Source organism: Petromyzon marinus, chromosome 55, assembly GCF_048934315.1.
Source record: "Petromyzon marinus isolate PM22_M1 ecotype Great Lakes invasive population chromosome 55, UKy_Petmar_22M1.pri1.0, whole genome shotgun sequence".
In the NCBI taxonomy this organism is placed as follows: domain Eukaryota; kingdom Metazoa; phylum Chordata; class Hyperoartia; order Petromyzontiformes; family Petromyzontidae; genus Petromyzon; species Petromyzon marinus.
In genome coordinates, this window is record NC_133721.1 from 6036613 (window position 1) to 6056031 (window position 19419).

General features: G+C 45.0%; 1 protein-coding gene across 2 annotated transcripts in view; it reads right to left on the reverse strand.

Annotated features, from left to right (window-relative positions):
- The window catches only part of SMC4 (structural maintenance of chromosomes 4), a 37460-nt gene extending 18638 nt beyond the window's left edge, over window positions 1-18822 (reverse strand). The window contains exons 1-12 of one of the 2 annotated variants that reach the window (XM_032975265.2): window positions 18600-18822; window positions 16354-16468; window positions 15851-16020; window positions 14753-14944; window positions 13233-13409; window positions 11062-11226; window positions 10308-10435; window positions 4259-4399; window positions 3379-3529; window positions 2617-2781; window positions 1300-1533; window positions 353-538 (exon numbers count right to left, since the gene is read on the reverse strand). In XM_032975265.2, coding sequence (XP_032831156.2) covers window positions 353-538; window positions 1300-1533; window positions 2617-2781; window positions 3379-3529; window positions 4259-4399; window positions 10308-10435; window positions 11062-11226; window positions 13233-13409; window positions 14753-14944; window positions 15851-16020; window positions 16354-16462 — 1818 coding nt within the window. In that variant the 5' untranslated portion in view covers window positions 16463-16468; window positions 18600-18822. Of the gene's footprint in view, window positions 1-352; window positions 539-1299; window positions 1534-2616; window positions 2782-3378; window positions 3530-4258; window positions 4400-10307; window positions 10436-11061; window positions 11227-13232; window positions 13410-14752; window positions 14945-15850; window positions 16024-16353; window positions 16469-18599 lie in introns of both variants that reach the window. The other variant, XM_032975264.2, reaches the window with a different exon arrangement.
- Window positions 18823-19419: the final 597 nt, after the last annotated feature.

A 19419-nucleotide genomic window follows, 5' to 3' on the forward strand; every position in this document is an offset into this window, starting at 1 on the left:
ACAAGGCACTGTTGTCCACTCTGCATCTTTCAAAACATTTAAAACTATATTTTTATTTTAGCATATCAGGCCTACTGAGAAATATAGCTCTTTTTTCAGAAGTGACCTGGACACAGATGATAGCTTATCACGTGAAAATGTATACTGTTAAACGCATTTTTCGAAATGTGGAGGGAAAAACCGTAGGACCAGGAGAAAAATCCACGCAACCACAGAGAGAGAGAAACTGCAAACTCCAAATATACAGGTGTCGGGGGGTTGGGATTGAAATCACGACCACCTGTATTACCAGGCGAAGTAGTTGTCATCTCACCACCGCGGCGCCCAATTTATGCACTCGTTGCCTGCGTACCAGGCGACCATAGATGCCGGGAAGGGAGCCCTTGTTCTTCTGGTCCATGAGCAACTGCAGCACTTTGTTGCGCGAGCGTGAGGCACACAGGGAGCTCTTCGCCTCTTCTGTCTTCTGACGCAATGCTCGCACCTCTGCGCGCGCTGCGTTCTCCAGAGGTGCCAGCTTCTCCAGCTCCAGCTGGGCCTGTTTGGGTCGACGAAACGGCACTTGGCACAAAATCCCCAACATCCACAACGTGCGTGGAATTCAACTTGAGTTCCTTCCTGTTCAAAATGAGCAAGGGATAGCACGCTCGTTCTCTTTCTACTGCAAAGGTTGGCACGGATGAGCTGCGTGGCTCTCCCGACATGTTTTCGCGTTGTACCACAAGTTGTTCAGCATGATGTCCAACATTTCGCTCCACACACTGGGAGCTTGAAGTAAGTTCAAAGAAAAGGTCCCAGCACACAGGGAGTGAAAACTAAACTCAACTATTTTATATTACAAGGTAAGGCCCACTCTAAAGCAACCTGGCCACAAATGATAGCTCACCAAAGTGGCTTATCATGGAGAAATTTATAGCAGCCAAATACTCTAAACGCATGTTTATAAATGCAGAGGGAAAAACCGGAGGACCAAGAGACAAAAATCCACATGACCACAGGGAGAGAGGACACACAAACACCAATTATACTGGCGTCTCGGTCGGAATTGAAGCCACGGCTTCCTGCATACCAGGTGAAGTATTGAATATGACGCTACCGTGGCACCTCCCAAAAAATCTGACCTCATGTCAAGCAACACTCAGTACAACCCGAAAACACATCGGAGAGCCATGCAGCAAAACTGCGAAAACCTACGAAGCAGTTTTTAACAAATTCGCGTCCGGTTTAAACATTGTGACCAACACCAATAAAAAAAATAATCAAAGGGCAGCATTTGCCCCACAGTCCCCCCCCCCCCACCTGTGCGAGCTCCTTCTCTGTCGAGGGAATGGTTGTCTCCAGCTTCCGTATGTTTTCTCTCCGCCCGCAAAGGCCCTCGGTGGTGCTGGTGAGGGCCTGCTTGGCCTCGTTGAGGGCAACCAGGGCCGAGGTGTGGCGACTCATGTACAGGTCCAGTTCCGACTGAGCCACTTCCATGCGGGAGCACCTCTCGTTCACCTCCTTGCTCAGTGCGAGGAGCTCCTGCTGCTTCACCTGTTAGCGGAGAGAGAAGCTGCTCTTAAAAATCGTACGCGCCACCGAAACATGGCTCACGCTGGCCACAACCCCAGATAAGATTTCACCGACCAGGCATCAGATGACCTCTCCGGAGATATATACATTCCTTCCTACTTGTTTATATGGCCGCAAATATATATTTTTTGTATTATCAATAAGACAAAACTTAATATGTAATTATGGGTTTATTAACCTTCACTATCCCTCACTGATCAGCATGGTGAAGTATGATAAAATATACCTCACGGTCTACATGGTGAGGCCTTCATCTACAAGTGGAGTGACAAATGGTAAGATTATTTTATATATATGTGTAGTGACATCGTGGGATGTCACTGTGCAGTGCCGGCCCTAGAGAGGCACGGTGTAACAACATCGCAGATACCACAATGGTGTGGGTGTAGTACCAGCCCTAGAGGGGCCCGGTGAGCGCTGATTGATAGCGCTAGATGGCACCACGCTTGGCGTGCAGTGCCAACCCTACAGGACAAGGTGTGGGAGTGCCGGCTGTATGATGAGATTATTAAAGGCCATGGCACTCTGGTTGACGCGAGAGGACACGTGACCAGTTAAGTCTACAAAGGGGCCCAAGTGGGGGCTAGGGGTGGTCACGGGGTTAGCATCCAGATCCTTCCCGAGGACTCTGGAAGGTGGTCGTGGCCAAGGGCGGAGCCAGCCACGCCGCAGAGAATATAAGCCGGGTCCCCAGTGGGACCGGCGTTGTTCATCCTGAAGAAACCTTCGTCTACGTTTTCCGTTCAACGAGTCTCCAACACGTGGACCTGGACCCGAGCTGTTGGTCCCGGTCCATAGTAGCAGTTACGTTGTAACTCGTGTAGTTAGCCTGGTGGTCACCACCATAGGTTGTTATTCTGTTAAGGGGAGTCTGCGACTCAGTTGAACTCACTACATATATACACATTTTGTATGGAATGGATTGTCACGCGACCAATCATAATTCGAACAAGCTGTGGTGGTGTAAATGGTAGCCTGCTAATCGGTACGGTCAATATTGAAAGTGTACTGAATTCAATAATAATTTCCATGAGCTGCGGGCACCTCCTTCTCCTCCTGCAGTCCTTTGGTCTCCTTCTCAAAGTTAGCCATCACGGATTTCAGCTTCTCCTCCTCCACACTCTTGCTGGCCTCCAGCTTTGCCTTGCACTCCGTTGCAACTTTGATTGTGCGATCGCTCGCTGCCGGAACGTTGCGGATTTCCTTCAGCTGTGGAAATGTAAATCATTGGGCACATGAGCATAAGATGAACGGATGTATAGATGCATACCTTCCCATGACTAACAAAACTCTATATACTGTATATATATTCTTAGTTTTTTCGGTAAAGTCACGTTGAAGGGAAACAACAAAATAATAAAAACTAAGAATATGAATTACTGCAGTCACAAAAGCTTTAAATCAAAATCTATATACTGTGTCATCATTGGAAGCAGCACCTATGACAAAATCACCAGGAATGCATCCGATCTTATCAGATCTCAATAGTTTAGCAGGTTTGAGCCTGCAAAGTGCTTGAATGGGCTTCAAGACATTATTATAGAGGGCTACGTGGTGGGCAGCAGAGGGCAGTGCAGCAAAATCAAATGCTGCATGCTCACATGCCTATCATCCCCCACGCCTTCAACGAACCCGCACTGGCGACCACCAGCACAGCGTAAAGAAGCTCTCATCTGGCAGTATATTGACAAAAGGGTTGCACATGTACAATAGGTATAGAAAACTTAAGAGTAAAACAAAATCATGTTCAGCACATGTTCTCACTCAGGAGTCAGAGCAGCTGACCATACATTGAACTCGGCCCACCTTGTCTGTATCCTTCACCAGCTGCTTGGCGAGCTTCTTCTCCTTGCTGGCACAATTCTTCAAGTTCTCCCTCATCTTAACATCTTGCAGGTCGTACTGTACAAACGTTTTCTTGTGCTCTTCAATAAAAGCGTTGATCTTGTTCAGTTTCCTACGATAAAACAAGTAAAGCCCGTTAGTTAATTTAAAAAAAATAGTTTTGTGGAAAGCCGTAGCAAAAATACAATCAACGCTCCTTTATTTTAGGTAATAAATTGAGAGGGATGATCAGGATACAACTAATGTGGATTATGCAAAACTTGTATTAAATATGTAATCTAAACCTCCTTTACAACACCAGGTACATTTACAAACTAATAAATAACCCTGCAAGTTTTAGTCTCTGGCAAAACACAGCAGTAGGTTTGGTGTTTTAACATCTTAACACCTGTTTTATTGCCAGAAAGAGCAAAACCTATTCCTATAAGTGGGTTCCCAGTTGTGCGAAACAGTCCGATAGTCAGGGCAGGTCAGAAAGCTCTAATAACAAACAATACAAACAACTATAGGAGTGCAAAGTTGAGAAAAGGTAATCAAATTACGATAAATAAAGTAGCTAAAAGTATATTCTTGGTTCTTTCGGTAAAGTCACGTAGAAAGAACCAAGAATATGAATCCCTGCAGTCACAAAAATCAAAATTTAGATAAAAGTATATTGTATAAGTATGCAACTTCCCAAGCTTGGGAAAGGCTTCGAAACAACAGGAAAAAGAGTTCCAGGCCAAAAAAAGATAGTCCCTCAATAAAATTGCACGTTAAAATTGTAGTCAGAATTATAACTTTTTTTTACTGGAGAATCCGATGAGCTACAAAGCTCTTTTCCACAGATGTCCCTCCTCACTTGTCGATGGCCTGCAGCTCCTTGGCCTTGCCCTTCTTGGCTTGCACGAGCTCAGCCATTTTCTCCTTCAGATCCTTTGACGCCTCCTCGATGTCCGCCTTCTTCCGCTCTTCCGTCGCAAGGGCCTTGCGAGCGGTTTGCCTGAGTGCGACGGATAAAAAAAACGCATTCGTTTGTTCTAGTCTTAATAAGTGCGCGCAATGGACAAATTGCGTTCCTTTATTTTACCCACAGATAACATTATCCGACGTCAACTGAAGTCATTAAATTAAATGATTATCTAACCTTATAACGTATTTTTTTGACCGTCTGTGCGTCTGTCTGTGCGTGTACCTTGTGACGCTTTCAACTGACAAACTGTTGGGTTTAGTTTTTTAAAAAGTACACGTACGACGCAATAAGCCCTGGGACGGAAAAGTGCTACTGTTTTGTTGCCAGAAAAAAGGGAAAAACTCTCATTTTGGTACTGGCAAGGGAGGTCCCATGATGTAGCTGCTCGCCCCGAGCCCTCATTATTCTGATAATGCATTGTTTTTGCTGTACGCCTTTTGGCGTTCTCTGGTCTAACACCGTTGTGAGACTAAGTTCAAAAGAAAGCTGTCTCTGGTGTGGACCAATCAGTTTCAAAGACAATGCATATATTTGAGTACGTTTTTTGTTTGCATTCTGACCACAAGTATTGTGGTTAATGCGGACATGATTCGTTGTAAAAGGTTTCAGTTTGGAGTTAACATCTTAACATGTTTTGTTGCCAGAAACAAGGGGAAAATCTACAGTGAGGGAAAAAAGTATTTGCCCCCCTGCTGATTTTGTACGTTTGCCCACTGACAAAGAAATGATCAGTCTATAATTTTAATGGTAGGTTTATTTGAACAGTGAGAGACAGAATAACAACAAAAAAATCCAGAAAAACGCATGTCAAAAATGTTATAAATTGATTTGCATTTTAATGAGGGAAATAAGTATTTGACCCCCTCTCAATCAGAAAGATTTCTGGCTCCCAGGTGTCTTTTATACCCCTCTGCAGAACATGACTTCGTACTTGGTGGCAAAACCCTTGTTGGATATCACAGAGGTCAGACGTTTCTTGTAGTTGGCCACCAGGTTTGCATACATCTCAGGAGGGATTTTGTCCCACTCATCTTTGGAGATCTTCTCCAAGTCATTAAGGTTTCAAGGCTGACGTTTGGCAACTCGAACCTTCAGCTCCCTCCACAGATTTTCTATGGGATTAAGGTCTGGAAACTGGCTAGGCCACTCCAGATCCTTAATGTGCTTATTCTTGAGCCACTCCTTTGTTGCCTTGGCCGTGTATTTTGGGTCATTGTCATGCTGGAATACCCATCCACGACCCATTTTCAATGCCCTGGTTGAGGGAAGAAGGTTCTCACCCAAGATTTGACAGTACATAGCCCCGTCCATCGTCCCTTTGATGTGTCCCCCATGTTTGACGGTGGTGATGGTGTTCTTGGGGTCATAGGCAGCATTCCTCCTCCTCTTAACACGGCGAGTTGAGCTGATGCCAAAGAGCTCCATTTTGGTCTCATCTGACCACAACACTTTCACCCAGTTGTCCTCTGAATCATTCAGATGTTCATTGGCAAACTTCAGATGGGCATGTATATGTGCTTTCTTGAGCAGGGGGACCTTGCGGGCGCTGCAGGATTTAAGTCCTTCACGGCGTAATGTGTTACCAATTGTTTTCTTGGTGACTATGGTCCCAGCTGCCTTGAGATCATTGACAAGATCCTCCCGTGTAGTTCCGGGTTGATTCCTCACCGTTCTCATGATCATTGCAACTCCACGAGGTGAGATCTTGCATGGAGCCTCAGGCCGAGGGAGATTGACAATAATTTTGTGTTTCTTCCATTTACGAATAATCGCACCAACTGTTGTCACCTTCTCACCAAGCTGCTTGGCAATGGTCTTGTAGCTCATTCCAACCTTGTGTAGGTCTCCAATCTTGTCCCTGACATCCTTGGAGAGCTCTTTGGTCTTGGCAATGGTGGAGAGTTTGGATTCTGATTGATTGATTGATTGCTTCTGTGGACAGGTGTCTTCTATACAGGTAACAAGCTGAGATTAGGAGCACTCCCTTTAAGAGTGTACTCCTAATCTCAGCTCGTTACCTGTATAAAAGACACCTGGGAGCCAGAAATCTTTCTGATTGAGAGGGGTCAAATACTTATTTCCCTCATTAAAATGCAAATCAATTTATAGCATTTTTGACGTGCGTTTTTCTGGATTTTTTTGTTGTTATTCTGTCTCTCACTGTTCAACTAAACCTACCATTAAAATTTTAGACTGATCATTTCTTTGTCAGTGGGCAAACGTACAAAATCAGCAGGGGAAAATACTTTTTTCCCTCATTGTATTCTCGTAAAGTAGTCAAATTGGTGAGGACAGGAAAAAAAATATTCGCGTAAAAAATAAAAAAACGCCGACGTAAATTATTCACAGTGCGATGTCCTCTTCTCTCCCTCCCACCCCAATGTGTGCACTTACTACTATAGAGTCGGTAGATACTACTATAGTCCGTATATACTACTACTGTAGGGCGGGCGGGGGGAAGGTGGGGGGTAACAGCCCAGCCCCAGCCGGCCAAGGTGCCACCGCGGCCGGCTGTGCAATCCAACCAAGGCCGGCGACACTCCGCGGGACTAGGCCTCACCACGGCACTCCATCAAATTAGTAGATATTGCTATAGACTCGATATAAACTATTATAGAGTCGGTAGATACGACTTGAGAGCGGTAGATACTAACATGGAGTTAGTTGATACTGCTTTAGTCTATATACACTAATGTAGATTTAGTAGATAATGCTATAGAGTCGATAGATACTATTATAGTCAGTAGATACTATAGTCAATATATACTGCTATAGAGTTGGTAGATACTACTGTAGTGACATAAAATGGGTCACTGCGGCACATAGCACTGGTTACTGGTAGAGAGCAGGATCGTGGGTGTAAAAGCCAGGTCTACCAGCAGGGCAGGTGAAGTGTGTCCTGGAGCGCGTAGCGCCGGTTGCTGGCAGTGAAGGGCATTTGAGGATACAGCGGCCGGTCTGCCAGTAGGGCACGTGATAGGCACGGATGTAGGGTAAAGGTGACAGAGGAGACACGTGGGGCAGAGCCCAGAACCTTCTGATAGGTTTCAGAAGGCGGCGTGGCCAAAGGCAGAACCAGGCCATGCTGGAGAGGATAAAAGAGAGGCCCCGACGCAGGGTCGGGGCTGTTGCGGTTTTGGAATGGAAGCCGTCGTCTTCACCTCCTTGTCGGTGTTGGGTCAGGCAGTGTGCCGGCTGTCCTGACCCGTATATAGTTATCCCATATACTGTAAAAAGTGTAGAATAAACGTGTATGCCTCCTACTATGAACGTCTCTGAAGTGACTCACTATTAGAGGTAGTAGATACTACTGTAGAGTTAGTAGATACTGAAATCGAGTCGATATATACTATTATAGTCGGTAGCTACTACCGTAGAGTCAGTAAATACAACTGTAGTCAGTATATACTGCTGCAGAGTCAGTAGATACATTAGAGTCAGATACTGCTATAGTCAGCACATACTGCTATAGTCAGCATATGAACCTTATGGCGATACCCCGGCTCTTGCACAATGTCCGTGACGCGGTCATTTTTATTCTGTTGATGGTCGGCGATGCGGCAATCGACATCGCGTAGCACTAATTTAGGATTGATTGGTACCCCAGTCACGGAGTTAAGTACACCCCTGGAAATAATACTGTCCCAGAAATGAAATATTTAATTGCCTTGGCCATTTTGTATTATTTGATACCCCAGGGTACCGCCATAAAGATCATACACTGCTATAGAGTCTGCAGATACTACTATAGTTAGTTGTGACTACTATAGTTAGTTGTGACTACTATAGTCAGTGGATACCACTAAAGACAATAGATACGACTATAGATTCAGTAGATACGACTATAGTCATTAGATACTACTGTAATGTCAGTATTTACTGCTATAGAGTTGGTTGATACTACTGTAAAATCAGCAGACACTACTATACAGTCAGTAGATACTACTACGGTCAATAGATACTACGGTCAATAGATATTCCTATGGGCAGTAGATACTACTAGTCAGTAGATAATACTATAGTTAGTAGGTAGCACTGTAGAGTCAGTAGCGACTACTATAGTCGGTAGATACTACCGTAGAGTCAGTAAATTTTACCGTAGAGTCAGTAAATACTACTGTAGAGACGGTAAATACTACTATAGTCAGTAGATACCACTATAGTCAGTATATACTGCTGCAGTCAGTAGATACAACTGTAGCGTCAGTAAGTACTGCTATAGACAGCAGATACTGCAATAGTCTGCAGATACTACTATAGTCAGTGGATACTACTATAGATTCAGTAGATACTACTATAGATTCAGTAGATACTACTATAGATTCAGTAGATACTAGTCAGTGGATACTATGATAGTCGGTAGATACTATAGATCGGTAGGTACTACAGTAGAGTCGGTAGATACTCTTGAGTCAGGAGATAATGCTACAGTCAATAGATACCATTACAGTCCGTATATACTGCTGCAGTCAGTAGATACGACTATAGAGACAGAGGATACTACTATGGTCAGTAGATACTACTGCAGTCAGGAGATACTAATATACAGTCAGTAGATACTATGGAGACAGTAGATACTACTGTGCTCAGTAGATACTACTATATAGTCAGTAGCTACAACTACAGTCAGCAGATACTATTATAAAGTCAGTCGATACAATAGTCAATATATACTACTATAGAGTCAGTAGATACTACTGTTGAGCCAGATACTACTATAGAGCCAGATACTACAATAGTCACTAGATAGTACTCACTCTATTGTATGTAGGGTGTGTAGGTATAGATGCCTACGGGGGGGGGGGGGGGGGTAAACTATTCACCCCCCACTATTTGATTACTTTTTGATTCAGGACTTCTGCAAGCCTCATAAAATTTTGTTCACGGACAAATGGACAGACAAACGGAACTTCGGGCTTTCACAATAGCTTAGTATTTGTAAATGTTATGTTTTTAAGAAAAGTTTTGAAATACATTTTTCCCCCGGGCAATGCCGGGTACTTCCCGTTCGTGGACACATATAACGCTTTTTGTAAATCCACTGCTGGATCAGGGCCTCCCTCAAGTGACGCTGGTTATATTCGTCAACCATACTTCACCAAGCTGGCCAGTGCAGGCTGACGAATTCTGGGAGCATAGCAGTAGAGCAGAAGAGTACAATAGAACAAAGGAGTGCCATCTGCTGCCCAAAACGTAACCCCGCAGCAGCCTGTAACACTTAATTACTTAAGTCAATATTAAATCCTAAGAGAGGTGGTGGCCCAGACGGAGGGGCATAATACCATGTACAGGGCACTCGGTCAGCATCAGCAAGATCCCCTTTGAAGTCAGCTACTTGTAACTAAACCGGATTCTTTGAGTTTAGCGAGATGATCATCTCTGCCCATCACCAATGACCGCACAAAAACATGCGACTTATTTTGCACATCATTCAGCCTATTCAAGCCATGAAAATGTAACGTTTTTAATTACATGTTACACTTATTGCAGGGCAAAAGTGACATTCTTAGTCATGGGAGTTCCAAAATTGTCCCATATCATCAATGTCTCGTGATAGTACAACTGCAATATAACCAAGGGAAAAAATACAAAATAATAAACTTAACCCCTTCCAGTTCAGCTGACGTACATGTACGTCAATGGAACGGAAGAATAAGAAAAGCTAAAATAAAATAACTTTATCGGTACTGCGGCTCCCACAAGGCAATGTGGGAGGGCGTGTGGCACAGTTTGGCGCAGCTATCGTAAAGTGCGATCGTGTTACTAGTTCTCTGCGGTGAGTAAAATGTCTTTAAAAACGGCTCTATGACACTGAATAAAAATTACACTGAACCGCTTGCAAATTCTGAGATTCGGCAGTGAATGGGACAGCCCCTTCAACTTGCAGTTGTCTCGGTACGGGCAAAGGTAAACAGTTCAATTCCAGCAACTGGCTTACATTTTGTGTTGAACGAGGCTGTTCTTGAGATTGGTGATATCGTTCTCGGCCATCAGGAAAGCCACAGCGTTGTTCTTCTCCGCCTCCAGTCCGTCTTTCTCCTTCTCCACCACCTTAACTCGGTTCAGCTGCATTGCGGCAGAGCCCACAATCACAAGCATGCATGCACTCTCATCAACCGTAAATGCTCACCGGAAGCGGCTAAGGATAGTTAGGGATGCCCAACAACCAAGCCAATAAACCCAAACATTTCCTCTCTAAATAACCCAGTATTGCCTGGGCTAGGGACTCTAGGGCAGACCAGCAGGACTAAGCTTAATACGGTCTGTGTGTGTGGTCTGACAAAGGTATTTGAAAATGTTACTCGTGGGGAGCGGTAATGTCGCGGTTAGTGCGCCGTGCTAAGAGCCAAGCGACCCAGGTTTGATTCCTGCTCAGGGCCAACACCAGTGATGAATATCTGATCCAGTCCTAGGCCTCCCCTAGATCGACCGTCTCAAATGAGCACCCCTTGTGAGCTGTGTAAACATCGCCACAGGGGAGACAAAGGTGATCGGGCGTGGTGCTGGCCTAACCCACCCCCCTCATGTGCCGTGCCAGCCTCAATAAGTCCTCGCCAACAGCAATTGCCTCAACAGTCTGTTAAGGCTATGCGGGGGAATCCTCATCTTTGTTGTGGTCCAACAAAGGTATTTTTTAAATCCTACTCAGCCCTAAGCGAGCAAACGTTCATGCACCCATGCACCATGCCCACCTTTTCTCCACGCAGTTCGTTGAGTTGCTCGACGCGGCGGCAGCAGGCCTCGATGGCTGGCTTGAAGCGACCTGAGCCGATGATGTCCTCCATGTACTCCAGCATGCCCTCGTCGTGCTCTGTCTGCGCCTTGGGTTTCATCAGCGCGATCTGCTCCACCTCACCCTGCACACGTAGCCCGCCCCACCGACCCAGATACACCGACTGCAGTTGGAGATGCCAACAGACATCTGTACGGCTATGGCCTTTGAGAGTAGTGTTCAACTCGCTATTCGCGAGGGGCACGTTCCGGAGATGCTCGTGAATTTCACGGAAAATTATATTACTTTAAATGCATAAATAATCTTTCTTTCTCATAGCTTTATTTCATCACTTTCTTTCTCTCTCGATGCAGTCGTGAAGTTCCAGGCATGATTCGCAAATAGCCACAAATTAGCGGATGGCAAGTTAGTGAAAAACGAGGGAATTCTGTGATTTTACATGGATTTAAAATGACACAGACCACACTCGCCTTTCTGATCTTCGAGAGAACCATGCTCATACCAGGTCTTTACTCTAGCTCACAGCACTACACCGTAGTTCGCTACTTTCACTGTATGACTTTTGGCGGCCGTTCCTTTATCCGTCTCACTCCAATGTTATGGAAAGATCTCCCAACTATCGTCAGAGGCGCTGATAGTTTTGCACATTTAGATTTCCATTAAAAGCTCCCTCTTTCAATGCACGTCATTTTATGCAGCTACATGAGATGAGCATGTTAGCAATCGGTTGGAATAATAAGCTTTTATTCAAAAAATCGTCAAGGGTATATTTGCCTTGACATTTCAAATTTTCTTGTATATTTTAGATATTATATTGGGCATTCATGTAAATTTTTACTCGTAAAAATGCTTTGAGACACATTTATTAATGTGAAGTGCAACGTGCCAATAAAGGATTGAGGAATTGGCAGAAATGCAAAGTAGAGAACGAGCTGGCACCTTGCACTCACGTGCGAGAAATGATACATTCATAAACTCTTTGTGGATATGATAATTTCAGAAAGAAGTTTCGGGTCCGGAGAAAGGGCCAATCAAACTGCAGCAGCAAGCTAACATTGGAGGTTTCAGCAAGTGCCCACGCCAATATTTACGTGCTGCTACAGCAGGAAAGGCAGTATGTTACTTTGAGAAGATACATTTTCACCCGCAAATGACTTACTTGGAAAAAAAGTGCATTGCAACATGGCCCCCTACGGGCAGACTATACCAATCTGTCAAGTAAATCTTACAGAGAATAAATATAGTGCCTTCACGATAGCCTTTGTTGTAATAATGGTGCGAACACAACATTTACTAAATACACATTGGCTTAAACGCTTAAATCCATATGATATTTTTGTATTCATCACCATGAGCTGCCTCCTGAGATGAAAATACAACCGTCAACCTGATTGGGGGTCCAGCAGTGAGAGTGCGCTTCTCCTCGTGCCACTGCGGCAGCACAGCATGGTCTGTAACTCCTGACATCCCAAATACAAACCATTACGTGCTGCTACAGCTCCACGAGGCCAGTCATTTCCATCTTGGGAAGATTAATCAAAACGACGGAGCTTCACACCAATAGCCTTTACAGGTAACTCTCGATAATCCATTTTATCCAGGCTAACCCTCCGTTCCCCATTATCCAGGATAACCAAGACTTGACTGTACTCTGAAAAACGAAGAGTCCACACCACAGTAAAAACTACTCAACTAAAAACGATGTATATTTTACCATGTAAGGCCTACTGAGATATATAGCTCTTTTTCAGAAGCGACCTGGCCACAAATGAGAGCTCAACTTAAGTGGCTTATCATGTGGAAATGTATAGCAGCCAAATACTCAAAATGCACATCGACTCTAAATGTGGAGGGGAAAACGGGAGGACCCGGACAATAATCTAAGCAACCACGGGGAGAACATGAAAACTCCAATTATACAGGTGTCAGGGTCGGAATCAAACACACAACCTCCTGCATACAAGGTGAGGTAGTTAACATCTCGCCACTGCAGCGCCAGTTCCTCAGTGTACTCCACGTATACTCACAGCCCCCATGCACCCGGTCACGCTGGCTGGGAGGGTGTCTGGCCAGCAGGAAGGGACCCATCGCTCTCCCAAACTATGAATGAGTTCCTCACGGCAGCAATACCTGCAGGATGAGGAAGCGGTTGTGGTCCAGGTCTATGCCGTGACTGCGCAGCAATTGCCCCACATCGCGGAAGGTCGCCTTGTGCCCGCTCACAGTGTACGATGACACGCTGTCCTTCGTCGCCGAGCGGGAAACATAAAACTCGCTGCTCGGGATCACATCGAAATCGTCCCCCTCCTGAAAAGGCACAGCAAGCTCGCTCGCAAACCTCGTCGTCTCTTATACAGACGTCTTCAAGTCACAAATACTTATTTTCCACTTTGTAAACTATTAAATAAACAGCTAAATTATTTTTTGATTTAAAGCTTTCGTGACTGCAGTAATTCATATTCTTAGTTTTTTCGGTAAAGTCACGTGACTTTAGCTAAATTATTATTTTACCAAGTAAAGGCCACTGAGCTCTATAGCTCTTTCAGAGAAGCGAATTTGCCACAAATGACAGCCAAATGTCGGTTTATCATGTGGAAATTCAAAAGCAGCCAAATTCTCTTAAACGCATGTTTCTAAATGTGGAAGGAAAAACCGGAGGCCCCGGAGAAAAAGACAACCACAGGGAGGAGAACATGCAAACTCCAAATATACAGGCGTCAGGGTAAGCATCGAACCCACGACCTCCTGTATACCAGGCGAGGTCCTTAACATCTCGCCACCGCGGCAGCCGAGTCGTGCGCAGACTATGGTCAGCCAGAGTCGAGACGTCAGCGTGTTTCGGATGTCACAAGCAATTAACGCATCATTAGTCTTGGCCCAGCTGAGCCAATAGTTATATGCAGGTGTCTTGTGAGGCCAACCAAGCGTGGTGTGGTTCCAGCTCAGCTTGGATGTGTCAGTGGAAAAGCGGTGAGAGATATTAGACAAGGGGGGGGGGGACCTACAACTCTCTACTTTATTTCATACAGCCTGCCACCACACGAGGCTTACAAAATGGTCGACATGTTTATCCATTACTGTAACATTTTAGCCTCACTAATGCGTACTGAAGGGGAATGTTCAACCCAGCAACATTGTTTATAATTTTAGTGCACTCAGTCCCTTATGTCAGTGCAGGGGCCTTGTTATATTCAGTCGACATGCACATTTATTTTGCATTATTACTGAGTAACTTTAAGGCATGAGTGGTGTGGCCCACTCAAGTAATTTTGGCCCTCGATATGGAAAATGTTCCCTATCCCTTCACGGCGTGATGGTCATGAGGACTGTTTCACTTTACTTTACCATCCTGGTCAGTGTGGGTTTGTGAGGGCAGAGGCAGGCCCGGTTCAGATATCACTCGCCACTTATATTAGCCATGGCCGTGAACCAGTCAAGATCTTGAGTTTATCGTGTAAAGGGCTAACTACCAACTGCGCCACTGCTTCCTCCTCCTCCAGGTTAACATCACCTTACCAATAAAAGTAAGATGTAAAACAATGCTATTTCCGAATTAAATAGTGACACCGAATCCTAACAATTGAATAATGGGTTTGTCGTGGTGTGAATCATTACATGCCCACTTATTGCACACCTTCAGAGTTACTCACCTTGTCTACGATTTTTTGGAAGTGGACCTCCACAGTGCAGCTGTAAAGGTCAGGATGCGCTTCAGAATTGTGGATGAGAACGGAGAGCTTCTTGGAGCGGATCTTCTGGGCACGGTAGCCGAACACGAAGAGCATCGAGTCGATCACGTTGGACTTGCCGCTCCCGTTTGGTCCAATGATGCAAGAGAAGCGCTGCTCGCAAGACGATGGAAAAGAGCAGCAAACATTTTAACAGGAATACTTTCTAGACCTACATGGGGGCATAAGGTTATTAACAGATTTGTAAGAACAAATGATACACAGCACTTTGATAATCCACTGCTGAATGAAGGCTGCCACATGCTATATCAGTCATGGTGTTTACAGTTTGACTATACTTCACCGCGCTGGACAGTACGGGTTGATGAGGGGGGGCAGGACCAGTTCATATATCACCGCTGCTCGTGTTAGCCTTTGCCGGGAATCAAACTCAGGTCACCAAGTTCCTACTGCAGTGCACTACCCACTTTGCCACCACTCCCCCTATGCACAGGATATTGTATACGTGACCTTTTTGAATATAAACAAGATAACTTTTCTACATGTCTTGAATTCAATTTTAAACATCAAATGGGAAAATTGCAACAATCACTGGAATTTGATTGTTGACTTAGTTGGTCAATTATAGTGTAAGGGGTGGGGCACAGGATTATAGGAGACAAGAAATTAATGGTAGAAACACAAATCAGAAGCAAACATTTTTTTGTAAACCTTGCGCCACCCGACACAGCCAATTAATAAAGTTGTTACATGAGCAAACATGTCAATGTATTACTGTGTCAACACACCGGTGTTGGAGAGAAATCCTACATTTAACCATTGGGTAAGATGTTTTGCCGATAGTTACAACTAGCATCATCAGGCAGTTGCCTGCCATCATCGGACATAACAAATATTCCAGGCCGGTCCACTTATTGTTACATCAAACACCCGGTATTGAACAAGTACAAATCTGGTGTGGATTTTTTTTTTCTCAAGTGTTTGACTTCAGGCCTCCCTGGCAATTTAACCAGCCCAGGGGGAAGGGGCAAATTGACGAGCGCAGTCACGCCATCCCACCTTGTGGAAAGGGCCCAGGACCTGTTTTCCGGCATAGGACTTGAAGTTCTCGTTGACGATGTGTGTGATCATGAGGCGTGCGGCCCCGGGCTCGTTGGTCATGGCAGCTGGAGGAGCGGAAGGAATGCTCTCCAGGATCTCCTGCAGGGTACGCCGGTCCTCGGGAGACTCTGCTGCATCAGGCAAACCCAAGTGCAACCCCGTGGGAATATGAATGCCATCAAATGGTGCTGAGTAAAGTGTTTTGCGTTCCACTCTGGGGTTTTTAACCGCACTGTTTTTTCAAATACAGTATTGCACACAATAAATTTCCACTCACACTGCAACTCTTAAATGAAACCCCCATGGACTTGTGAATGCGAGAGCCAAAGTACATGAATGTATCATAGATTTGCATAAGTAAATACAACTTCGTGTGATTAGTACAACAAAAACATGGCAAATTACAAAAACTACAATTTTGAGGATTTATATGCAGCCCACAAATACAAGGCATTACAGACCAGAAATTGGCGCTTGCTCCGATGCCAAAGGCTCTGATGCAAAGTCATCTGCATCGTCGTCTTTGTTTCCCCTCCTCTTGGCCGTTGAGGCTTTTGCCATTGGAGACATTTTCTCCTATAAAAGACCCACAAAATGCACAAAAACAGGGATTAATAAAACACATGAATGGGCAAAAAAAAATGAATTGTAAAAGAAAATTGTACAAATCACCAAGAGTGAATAAGTCAGACTTTAGTATTTCAGTTGAAACACTTTACTGACAGCGAGAACATTCAAGTTAGTGGCCAAACGTGTTGAGCGTAAATCAGTGGTTCTCAAAGTGTGGTCCCCGGACCCCGAGTGAATCTGGGGCGGTCCGTCAGGTTGATCCGGATATAGTGAGAATGCTTAACACCTTTAGTTTCGGACGTTAATTCATATTTTACAAATGAAATTTCATTAAAAAAAATTAGGTTAAACTACCCTAATTAAATTTTGATTTAAAGCTTTCGTGACTGCAGTAATTCATATTCTTAGCTCTTTCGGTAAAGTCACGTTGAAGGGAAACAATAAAATAATAAACTATATACCCTAATAAGACTACCTTAAGATCTATGACATGCCTAAAAAACAAAACCTGATAGCTGCATTAAAAAAGTGTTTATATTCCGGAAATATCAATCATTTTGGATTATTGGTATTGTTTGCATCGGCTGAGTGGTCCATGTGCCAAACACCGGTCTAAACCAATGGCTTGGAAAATTCACATTGGCTTTAACAGATGTCTTCCTTTTTGGATACTATATGTGCTCATGCAGATGTTGCCGGTACAATTGTAAACATATACATAACTACATCAAGCTGAACAACGAATGTGGCGGTATGCTCAAGTTTAACAAAACATCTGCAGTGGCGTGGTTGGCATGAGTCACGGTGGAAGAAATAAAACTGGAACCCTCTTGTTTAATTTCCGACTTCTTCATAACTCGGCGCTTGGGCCCGTCCGGCCGGTGGTTCCTGGTGCAATTGCACCCCCTACACACTTAACATCTGGGTCATCCCATGTCCAGCTCAACTAAAGTCCAGGGCAATTTCCATCTCAAGGTTCAAGATTTTTTTGCCTGATTTGTAATTTATGTAAATGCAATTGCACGCTCAAAACACCCCCCCCCGCTACGAAGCCACTTTTTTCCGTAACGCGGCCACCCTCGCCCGCTTTTTACATGAACTTGGGGAGGAATCTCCGCCTCCTCCCATTGCCCCCCCCCCCGGCCACTTTTCGGATTTTCAATTCCACATCTGTGGTAACTTTACAAGACGAGCCAATGGGAACGATGTAAGACTTTTTTTTATTTTTTACTATTTATCTCTTAACAAAAATGTTTGTGTAGCCAAACGCCATTTTTTTTCTTTTAACGATTAAATTATTTTAAAAAAGTGACGCCTTTTTAAAGAAAACAGGTTTCTCATTGTTTTGACATTCCGTATACTTAGCATATATATTTCACTCGTGTAGTCATTAGTGTTCGATTTATAAGATACATACTTTACAAGCATAAACATTTACAGTATACAACAGTATATTCTTACACGCATACAATACGCCTTAACCACAACACGTTACTGACAGTATACAAACCGACACACCGATGACGACCGTTTGTGTTATGGTCGAAACGTCGTGAGAATTTTTTGTTTTTTATATATATTATTATTTTATTGTTTCCCTTCAACGTGACTTTACCGAAAGACCTAAGAAAATATATAAAATGGGTTTAAAAAATAAAATACGCGGTTTTACATCAACGACTTTCTCGTTGCGGGTAACGCTATGCGTACGTGCGAAGATCGACGGCTCAAAGGCAAATCAAGGCAATCAAATCCCTCTGCCTTCTTAACAGTAGTACGCGCTACTGCAAGTCTGCAAAACAGCGCGCGAAACACCCATTCAGTCCACAATCAACGATACCTCGCGCTGCAACAAGTGTGCAACGAGTCACACGAAACTCCGCTAACTTTTTACGCGGGATCCACAGCTTTTCCCTCTTTCCCCCACCCCCTCAATTTTCGAGTTGTCGGGTCTACGCCGGCCGCTCGATGCGCCTTCTCCCGCTAAAAAAAGCAACCACCGCACAAAACGCGCGCCACCACCGCCGCCGCCACCACCGCCGCCGCCTCACAAAACTTCGCACGAACGCAGCGGGGGGAGAGAGGAAGGGGCATCGGGGAGGGTGGGCGGGAGTAGAATCGTCGGGACAATGCTCACCCTTCAAACTGCGAGTCGGCGGAGAGAAGGCGAGCGAACGGGAGATGTCGTGGCTGGGTTGAGGTTAGGGGGGGGGGACAAGGCGGCGGCGGTGAGGAGAAGGAGGAAGGAGGAGGAGGAGGACGGAGAGGAGCGAGGCGCCAAGGAAGGGCGTCTGACGGAGCGGCGCTCTGAGACCGCCGCTCGAAAATGGCGCCGAAACTCAAGCCGTTGTTCGCGCGCGGCATTGTGGGGGCGCTTCCGGAAGAGGAGGCGGAGACGGTCGCGCGCCGGTTTGAAAACCGTCTTCCGGAAGATTGTTAGCGGCGGTTTGGAAGCAAGGTCTTCTGGAAGCGGTAGAATTTTTCCGGAAGATGATTAGCAGCGGTTTAGAAGCATCGTCTTCTGGAAGGGGAATACGAAGATATATTCCGGAAGATGGTGAACAAGCGATTTTTTTAAAAAACATATTCCGGAAGAGGAAGTTGTCTTCCGGAAGATGTTTAGCAGCGCGTTGAAAACCATCTTCCAGAAAAAAAATGAGTCCCCTGTGAAACTTAGCGGAGTTGTGCGTTCGACGTTTCGCGCTTGTTGCAGCGGGAAGTTATCGTAGAATTCGCAGTGAGGGGGTGTTGTGTCGGTTTGTTTGTGGATTATTGTGCGCGGTGTTGGGGAGCGGTTCGCTACGAACCCGGCGACCTGAATTCGATTCCCGCTTCCACAGCGACCAAAACCAGTGACGATTATCGTGAATCGGTCCTGGGTCGACTCAGCCACTGGAGAGACAAAGGCGGCTGGACGTGATGCTGGATAACAGCACTTGCCCCAATAGTCTAAGGCT